At 34.2% G+C, this 10,407-nt stretch overlaps 1 protein-coding gene across 1 annotated transcript in view; it reads right to left on the bottom strand.

The window, feature by feature from the left end:
- Positions 1 to 9,799, bottom strand: part of LOC137630508 (uncharacterized) — a 32,857-nt gene extending 23,058 nt beyond the window's left edge. The window contains exon 1 of the mRNA XM_068362017.1: positions 9,590 to 9,799. Coding sequence (XP_068218118.1) covers positions 9,590 to 9,592 — 3 coding nt within the window. The 5' untranslated portion in view covers positions 9,593 to 9,799. The remainder of the gene's footprint in view (positions 1 to 9,589) is intronic.
- Between the last annotated feature and the right edge of the window lie 608 nt (positions 9,800 to 10,407).

The raw sequence follows: 10,407 nt of genomic DNA, 5'->3' as shown, positions 1-10,407 counted from the left end.
GTCACTTTTCGTACTCATTTTAATATTAATCGTATTTATTTTTCGGAAATTTCGAAAGATGTGGCTTTGGGATCTACTACATTAAAGGACTGATTTAAAAAAACTAAATGTCTAAAGTTCCATCTGTGTTAATTCCATAGACAGAGAAAAATAAACTTGCATAGAATTAAAGTTTTAGTGAATCTATCTAATGATTTAATGATTATAAATATTATATGATTGAAGACTAATATTAGATTTCGCTTGAATCTCAGTGGTGTTTTTATCTGAATATAGTTATTTATATTTATTTAATAACTAATACTGATATTGTTAGCTAAATGACTCGAAATTTTGCTAAACCACTGTCGTTGGCGTTAAAATTATTATTACCTCCGCCAGGAGGTTATGTTTTCGGTTCGGTTTGTTTGTTTGTTTGTTTGTTTGTTTCTCTGTTTGTCTGTCTGTCTGTGGACAACGTAGAGGCCACATTTCTACACGGAATCACTTCAAACTTGGCCAAGTAGTTCCCCAATGTGTATGGAAGAACTGATTAAATTTTGGTCAAGGTCACCCCAAGGTCAAGGTCACAGGGGTCACTGGTGTCACTATGACATAAGTGGCCATATCAAGAGACAGAAATAAAGCACTGACTTTTGCATAAGCCAACAGGGAAGTCCTAGTCCAGGCGCAACCCATGGGTGATGTTCAAATTTATAAAGGTCAAAGGTCAAGGTCATATTGGTGCATTATATCAATGTCATATTAAGTATCAGTGGCAAATGAACAAAGATCACTTGAAGGTCAAAAGTCAAGCAGGTCACTTGAAGGTCAAGGTCACGTGAAGGTCAAGGTCACGTGAAGGTCAAGGTCACCTGAAGGTCAAGGTCACGTGAAGGTCAAGTACATTTGAAGATCAAGGTCACTTGAAGCCAAGGTCATGTGAAGGTCAAGGTCACGTGAAGGTCAAGGTCACTTGAAGGTCACGTGAAGGTCAAGGTCATGTGAAGGTCGAAGTCACATCAATTCATGATTCTAGGACATATGGCGCTCTAGGTCACCTTGGCGGAGGTATGTCCTCTACGAGGACCATGTCCGCGTTCAGGACTTGCTCACTTGTTATTATTATTATTATTATTATTATTATTTCCACCTCCAACGAAGCTGGGAGGAGGTTGTATTTTCGCCCCTGTTAGTCTGTTTAGATGTGTAGTAATTCCTGGCCATAATTTTACTCATAGAGTAGTGGAACTTTCAGGGATTAATTGATTTGTTGAGACATGACAGTGATTCAATTTTGAAAGTCCTAGGTCAAAAGTCAAGGTCAAGCATTAGGTTGACCGAATTAACCCTAACCTTAACCCTAAGTTTGCATATGGTTGTCACACACTTAAAATATTATTATTATTATTATTATTATTATTATTATTATTATTATTATTATTATTATTATTATTATACCAGCCAAACTCGGCTGGATCCCTCGTCAGACTGGGAGGAGCAAAGAGAGGAAAAGACCCCTTTTGTTCCTTTGTTTGATGTCGGCTACCCCCAAGAATTGGGAGTAGTGCATTGATAAATAGATTTAAAATATATATATATATATATATATATATATTATATTCATATATATATATATATATATATATACTATACATATATATATATATATATATATATCTATATATGTGTGTGTGTGTGTGTGTGTGTGTGTGTATGTATGTGTAAAAGAATACCTCTTCTGAACTCCCTTATTTAGTATGTTTTTCTATTCCAATTTCAGTAGGAGTTTATCAACATCTTTCTCAGTTTTGCCTTTGCGATTTTTTTTTTTTTTTTTTTAGTAAAGTTGAACATGTATGGATCCCCGGCCGTCTGCTATGCCAGTTTTGACTATTTCTCTCGTCAAAAGTTAAGAGTTTTAAGAGTTTTGACTATTTCTCTCGTCAAAAGTTAAGAGTTTTGACTATTTCTCTCGTCAAAAGTTAAGAGTTTTGACTATTTCTCTCGTCAATAGTTAAGAGTTTTGACTATTTCTCTCGTCAAAAGTTAAGTTTTGACTATTTCTCTCGTCAATAGTTAAGAGTTTTGCCAACTCTCTTCTCAAAAGTTGACCGTTTTGATTGTCGAAGTCACCGTTGTTTAATGGCTTTAAGAGTTCCCAGAAAGAGATCAGGTATTTTTATGATTATTTGAAAGGTGCTAGTTGCTTTTGTAAAGTATTTAATTGTTAATCCTATTTCATATATCGTATTTACCCTCATATTCTGTTCTTAAACGTGTTTTGCTTTACATTCTTGTCCAGTCCATTATTCTTTAGAATTATTATTGCTATTATTATTATTATTATTATTATTATTATTATTATTATTATTATTATTATTATTATTACTAGCCAAGCTACAACCGTAGTTGGAAAAGCAAGATGCTATAAGCCCAAGAGCTCCAATAGGGAAAAATAGCCCAGTGAGGAAAGGAAATAAGGAAATAAATGATGAGAACAAATTAACAATAAATCATTCTAAAACAGTAACAACGTCAAAACAGATACGTCATATGTAAACTATAAAAAGACTTATGTCAGCCTGTTCAACGTAAAAACATTTTCTGCAAGTTTGAACTTTTGAAGTTCTACTGATTCAACTACCCGATTAGGAACATCATTCCACAACTTGGTCACAGCTGGAATAAAACTTCTAGATTACTGTGTAGTTATACATTCGAAATCGTCTTAAAATACGGTGACATAAAACAGCAAAACTAACATCGAAAATGCATATTAATGTACACGTAATTTGTTTCAGTTTGAACCATTAATTTAGTTGATACAATAGTTTTCCCACGTATTTTCAGTCAGACCAATCAAACGGATACTGAAAAAAATGGGATATGTTTTCGATGCCATTAAAAACAGACATGACTAGAAGTTTGATTATGGTTTGACTAGCAAATAACGTATTCCTTTCAATATATCAGCGTTCTGTTCCTTTTTATTATGTACTTTTGAATATTGTTGTCGCGAACAAAATGAGTGACCCTATATGAAGTACCTAAATTTTTTTTTTCTTAAGAAAACTCACCCCATAGATTGGCCATTCCTTTTCGCTGTATTATTATTATTATTATTATTATTATTATTATTATTATTATTATTATTATTATTATTATTATTTACTAAGCTACAACCCTAGTTGGAAAAGCAGGATGCTATAAGCCCAGGGGCTCCAACAGGGAATATAGCCCAGTCAGCAAAGGAAAAAAGGAAAATAAAATATTTTAAGAAGAAAAATATTAAAATAGATATCTCCTATATAAACTATAAAAACTTTAACAAAACAAGAGGAAGAGAAATTAGGTAAAATAGTGTGCCATAATGTACCCTCAAGCAAGAGAACTCGGAGGGAGGGTGGGGTTGGGGATAGCTGATATTTTTCGGCCGCGGGGTTAATATCTTCAATACTATTACAGATATACATGTGAAATTTGTAGGAATTGTTAGGATATATATAAACTTTGTTTTTGAAAAATTTCATGTTCATAACGGTATAGATGTGCCCTGGTGGTAATTTTTGTACAAAAATTACCATTTTTAGCTAAAAAATCCATGTGGGGCAATAAACTCCTAGAGTTTCACAGAGATCCAAATGATTTTCTCAGGGTTCATTGGGGGTTTATGTGAACTACTTCCATTTCAATTTTTATATTGATACATGGCATAGAAAAGTCACAGCAGCCATTTTTCAGTATGGCTGGGATGCCGATTTTCGGCGGCGACGTAAATTTCTCCTAGACTAATTCACCTATATAAATGAAATTTACAGGGATTCACCGGACTGACATTTACTCTGTTTATGTCAATTTTCATGTTGATATCTACTATAGAAAAGCCACAGCATGAGTTTAAAAAATAAATTAACGTGATAGTGAGCGACACAACGAGGGAAACTACCGTTCCAAACATAATACCAGTCCCGTGTTGCACCTTTCTACTATTATGTACTTTTGAATAAGCGTGTTGAATACTCTTTTGATATCTTTCCCGGCTTGCATTGAATGCCATGCATTGCGTAAATTCCTGTTGAAAAGCAACTGCTGGATATTGTTCTAGTTGCACACTTGCTGGGCCTTATGCCCCAAATTTCGATAAGCAACCAATCTAAAAACGTAAGATGTTTTTGTTTCGAGATTTCACAGCTGGAAATTGCTGTTAATAAACGCTGAGGAAACTCATGAAATGCTATATACTTTCCGCGTGCAGTACCTGATGGAATGCTATATACTTTCCGCGTGCAGTGTATGATGAAATTCTATATACTTTCTGTGTGTAGTACCTGTTGAAATATAATATACTTTCCGCGTACAGTACCTGGTGAAATGATATATACTTTCCTCGTGCAGTACAATACCTGTTGAAATGCTATATACTTTCCGCATGCAGTACCTGATGAAATGCTATATACTTCCCTTGATCAGTATCTGGTAATGTCTGCACGTAAACACTAATGCAGTCAATGCCGAGGCTGTTTGTATTGCAACACTGTGTGTGTGTCTCTTCTCTTGGGGAAACCATCATTCCATGCCATTGCGATCGAGGACATAAAACAAATAGAGGGACATCGCTACCAAGAGATAATTGTTTATATGAGATGCTCACTTCCAAACGTTGCTTCGACGATGATTATCCCCGACACTTCGAGAAGAGGGGATCTTTTGATGCTCTTCGCGCTTTTCTATTTGTTTGTTTGTTTGTGGTGGTCAGGATTATTACTGTAGCTTCTTACTATAACAATCAGGGTTTTTTTAAGCTGTGTTTTAGCTTGATGCGTAAACTCGTGTATGTATATATATATATATATATATATATAGGATAAATTTTGCACATTTAGACGTTTTTTCATATTTCAAATAAGCCATATATATTAATACATTAAAGTCTGGATTCTCTTTATGACCTCGGGATCAGAGCCCCAGGCGAAATCACTCAAAGACTGTAGTATCTGACCGGCCGGGTTTCGAACCCTGGTCCAGGATACTTTTATGCCATTGACCATACCACTCAGCCACGAAGAAAGATAAAAGTCAACGACAATTGTTCTGTACATATACCTGTCGAATTCAGGTTTTCTGTACTTAGAATTGAAAACGTCCCATCTTCACCATCGTAACTAATTGGTGGGTTTGGAACTTGGCCTTCGATTAATGATAAATTTTGCACATTTAAACGTGTTTTTCATATTTCAAATAAGCCATGTATATGGATTATTTGAAATATATATATATATATATATATATATATTTATATATATATATATATATATATATACACACATGCACATGCTCGTTAAGAATCATAGAATGGGTCCTTAGTGGGTGCGAAAGATGCAGGGGACGGAACAGAAGACGATGGACTGACGAAATTAAGAAAATTTTTGGGTATAAATTGGCATATAACGATATGGACAGATGCAAGTGGAAGGTCTCTTCTGAGGCCTTTGTTCTGCAGTGGGGTAATGACGGGTGATGTATATATATATATATATATATATACATACTGTATGTGTGTATGTGTTTTAGGTAAATCTATACAGAAAAAATAATAGTTTGTCGTATGTGTGAAAATATATATTTTATTTTTTTATTTTCATAAAATTGAAAACAAGTGTTTCGGTCTTATTGCTTGTAGGCTTCTTGTTGGTAGCGATCTTGTATTCTTTGGTGAATTTTGAGATCGCGTCTCTTATTGCAATAATATCAACGATGAAATGCTATTTTTGTAATTTTATTATAATTGTCAGTGTTTATTATTATTATTATTATTATTATTATTATTGAAAATATTTTAATTTTCATATATTCATAAACTTTTATTATTATTATTATTATTATTATTATTATTATTATTATTATTATTATTATTATTATTATTATTATTATTATTATACCAGCCTAAGTCGGCTGAATCCCTCGTCAGGCTAGGAGAAGCGGAGAGAGGAAAGGTTCCATTTTTTTCCTTTTTTATGTCAGCTATCCCCAAAATTGAGGGAAGTGCCTTGGTAAATAGAATAAACTATTATTATTATTATTATTATTATTATTATTATTATTATTATTATTATTATTATTATTATAACATGAACTGAAGCCCCCATTTATTTTATGTGGTGCAATTGCCTATGGATCCAACAATTTTACGGTCTATAGATTAACGAATATTTAAAAGTACTGTGATGTCACAGCTGTTTAAATATATTTAGATTTGATATATGTCTCCGTACCAATTCCTACTCACTTGTTGCATTGTGGTTTGGCCACCCGGGCACCTTGGATAAAAATTTCGGAAAGATTCTACTCAAATCATTTGACGTTATCTCGCTAATTATGTGACAAATAAATCTACCCGGCGCAGAACTAACAGTAATGTTCATTTACTCTTTGCCTTCACACACATACACCGAATAGTCGGGCCTAATCCTTACAGATTCTCCTCTGCCCTCATACACCTGACAACACTGTGATTACCAAACAATTCTTCTTCACTTAAGGGATTACTGCACTATAATTGTTCAGTGGCTACTTTCCTCTAGGTAAGGACAAAATAGACTCTTTAGCTATGGTAAGCAGCTCTTCTAGGACAAGGACACTCAAAATCAAACCATTGTTCTCTGGTCTTCGGTAGTGTCCAAGCCGCTGTACCATGATCTTCCACCGTCTTGGGTTAGAGTCTATCTCATTTCTCTTCCTCTTGTGTTTTAAGGGTTTTTATAGTGTATATAACCTGTAGTTTATATAGGAAATGTTTAATTTAATGTTACTGTTCTTAAATCATTTTTATTTTTTTCCCTTGTTTCCTTTCCTCACTGGGCTATTTTCCCTTTTTGGGTCCCTGATGTTATAGCATCCTGCTTTTCCAATTAGGGGTTTTAGTTCAGCAAGTAATGATAATAATGATAATAATATAATAAGATAACTTCCCTATAGAATAGAGAGTAAGTGGCAACGGATTGGCGATCTAAGAAAGTTTGTGAATGTGGTCCTGTGGACTGGCACGGAAAGACCATAAATCGACACTAGTGGAAGCATGTATGAGGCCTTTGTTCTGCAGTGGACTGTTAATGCTTATATATGTATATAAATATATATATATATATATATATATACAGTATATATATGTATATATATATACAGTAGTATATATATATTTATATATCTGTGCGTGTTTGTATGTATGTATTTCTTGATATAAATATATATATATATATATATATATCTGTGCGTGTTTGTATGTATGTATATATTTCTTGTCACGCTGAGCGGCAACCACTCGGAAGCTACAATCTCCCTAAAATTGTCTAAACTGCCATATGGTAGTTAGGAAATCGGGAGGGTGTGGTAATAGTTGAATATGTGTGTGTGGGAGTATTTATCTAAATATTTTAGCCGTCATTTTGGACGGGGTCGCGTACACTAGCTAATAATAATAATTGGAACTACAGAAAGAAGAATTGACTGAAAATACCATGATGTACGCTAGTTATTTTTTTTTCTCTCGGAAACTTCATATTTTCAAATGATTGTGATTCTTACGAAATATTTTCTCCCTGACGTCCTACTACTGCCTCTCTTTGCGTCTCAGAAGGCCAGCAGATATCCTTAGAATTTCTAACCAAGAGGCTCGGTTCCATTTATTTATCTAAAATAATTTTATTGAAAGTGAAGGATTTATAATAGACTATCAAGGGATTTTAAATTCTATTAGGATAGGATTTACTTAATTGAATTATTTAATTTGTGATAAAGAGCCCGGCGTTGAGGCCTGGGGGCCATTCGATGCTCATGTACAACTATACTCTATTCTTCTTTTTAATGAAGCGCATTTGCAGGAGTCGCAGGGGTGCCTCTTTTAGCTCGGAAAAGTTTCCTACTACCTGATAGGTTTGACAAAATAATTCTAACCAATCAGCTAGTAGGATTTAAAAGTTAGAATAGGCTGGGTGGCAAAGAGGATGAAAGGAAATAGGAACGGACGTAGTAAAGTAGGATGTGTAGGGAAGTGCCGCTAGGAGCCGAATAAACGGTGCAAACATTCATAAGTAATGACTACAGTGCTCCATGTGAGCGTACACTTACGGCCCTAGCCCCCTTGCGGGAAATTTTGAATAATAAGGGCGCAGAATTATGTGCCATTTGATTTAGTATATCAAAGATTATGGCTAGAGTCTCTTGGTAAAGCTAAGCCCTTCCAGAATCTAAGGACAAAATGACTATGAATTACTAGTAATTTAATTCTCTCTCTCTCTCTCTCTCTCTCTCTTCTCTCTCTCTCTCTCTCTCTCTATTCGAAAATAATGCAGTAATAATATTGATAGTAATAATGATAATAATGTGTTGTATCCATCTTCATCTTTCTGAATATGAATTGTACTCTTTCAGATCTCGTAAACCTTTTTATTGTAATTCCATTCTAGATTCTTATCGTAATCTTGTGTTCATTTGTAAAGACTAATTGTCTTTGTGTTAAATAGGTCACACCCATCATGTATATCAAATATCACCGGTATATAAATACTTCCTCAGTCCAATATATATAATAAATCTCAATGCATTTAAAATTTAATCATCTATCTCCCAGCCATTTAAATGCTAATTAATATCTTTAGGATTTGATTATCTGTCCCTCTTGAACTTTTGATTTTCACTTCCACTTTAAACTAATTGTCTAAGCTTTTCAAACATTGATCATCTGGCTTTAGGTTGGCTTAACTCGTTATCCCCCGGACGTCTTTCAGCTTACTCGTTAATCACCTCATTAAAATTTGATAATTAGGTACTAATTGATATTATGAAGTTTGGGCTGATGTTTAAATTATAAAAAAAAAAAAAAAAATAATTTCATGCACAAAGGAGTGCTTTGGGATATTTTATGCCGACATAGCATTAATGTTAGTTTAAAGATTTGCATTCTCTCTCTCTCTCTCTCTCTCTCTCTCTCTCTCTCTCTCTCTCTCTTTTAATTGATAAATAGCATAGTATGATGGTGAAAAGGATCATATAAGCGTGTGTGTACAAATAATTATGTGATGAAAAATCATGATTTTTGATATGTAACAAACATAAGATACGTATCAAGTTTTCAATTTTTTTGATAACTTGATACACTCACACACGCGCGCGCGCACACACACACAGACACACACACACACACACACACATATATATATATATATATATGTGTGTGTGTGTATATATATAGTTATGTATATATATAATTACATATCTATATATATGCATTATATATATATATATATGTGTGTGTGTGTGTGTGTGCGTGTATTTATATATGTATATATATATATATATATATAAGCACGTAAATTAAATTAAGTGTGGTAGTAGTTATGCCTTAATCAATCATATGCGTATTTACTAAGTAGCTCTATAGTTTGAGAAGCAAGTTCATTCCTATGTAAATATCAAAGCAGCGATCATGAGAACCAGGTGGCAAATACATTTATAAAAGCACCCAACAACACAATAAAAAGACAACAACAACAAAAATAACACGACATCAGAATTGCAACAAAGTTAACAACCTCAAGTTCTTTGTACTCACCATTTCTGATCTTTTCTGCCACTGATTTTAATAATGAAATGTCTTTTAACACGCAATTGTGCAGGTGATTGTGTATATATTTTTTATCCTTTAATCCTTGAAGGGTGTTATAACGTGTCTTATTGCTCGCTGTCCTGGAAGGAGATGGACGCTCGTAAAGGCCCACAGACGGCTGGCGAGTGTCAGTGTGTGCTTAAAGTGTTCACCGGAGCCAAGGCTCACCTGGTATTAGTGGTCGAGGCGGCTGCCGCCCGTCCTTTTATACTACCTGAGTGACGTCACAAGTCCGAGATGACGTAGGATGCTGTTGCACGACGATTGCGGCTAGCAATTCACGCTCTCGGTAGATGGAGAGAGCTGCTGTCATTTAGGCTGACATGTTTTTTCTTAATTCGTTTTCGGCTACTTGAGTCTGGCAAAGTAGATCCGGGCGTGATAACGATAGCGGAGTATTTCTTGGTAACATTGATAACGTCATTATCCTCCTGGCCAATCAGCTTCCTGCAAGCCCTTGGGGGACCTTCGTACGAAGTTCGTTGTAAACGGTGACACTCTAAGTGTTACCAAAGTCTCGGCGATTATCATGAAATGCAGAAAAATTTTTAAATTTTATGAAACTTTAGTAAATTATAAAACAAATTCGAGATTTTTTCGTCGATTACTCTTGTGTGTGTGTTTTTTTTTTTTTTTTTTTTTTTTTTTTTTTTTTTTTTTTTTGAAACTAGGATTGTTTGTTCTGTCACTCTTGCGTTTCTAAATTAAGAAAAGTAACTAACGACCCCAAGACTTACCGACATTGCTTTCTCTCTCTCTCTCTC

The sequence above is a fragment of the Palaemon carinicauda genome, chromosome 38, assembly GCF_036898095.1.
Source record: "Palaemon carinicauda isolate YSFRI2023 chromosome 38, ASM3689809v2, whole genome shotgun sequence".
Lineage (NCBI taxonomy): Eukaryota > Metazoa > Arthropoda > Malacostraca > Decapoda > Palaemonidae > Palaemon > Palaemon carinicauda.
The sequence above is the reverse complement of the archived record's forward strand: the minus strand, read 5'-3'. Positions and strand labels throughout refer to the sequence as shown.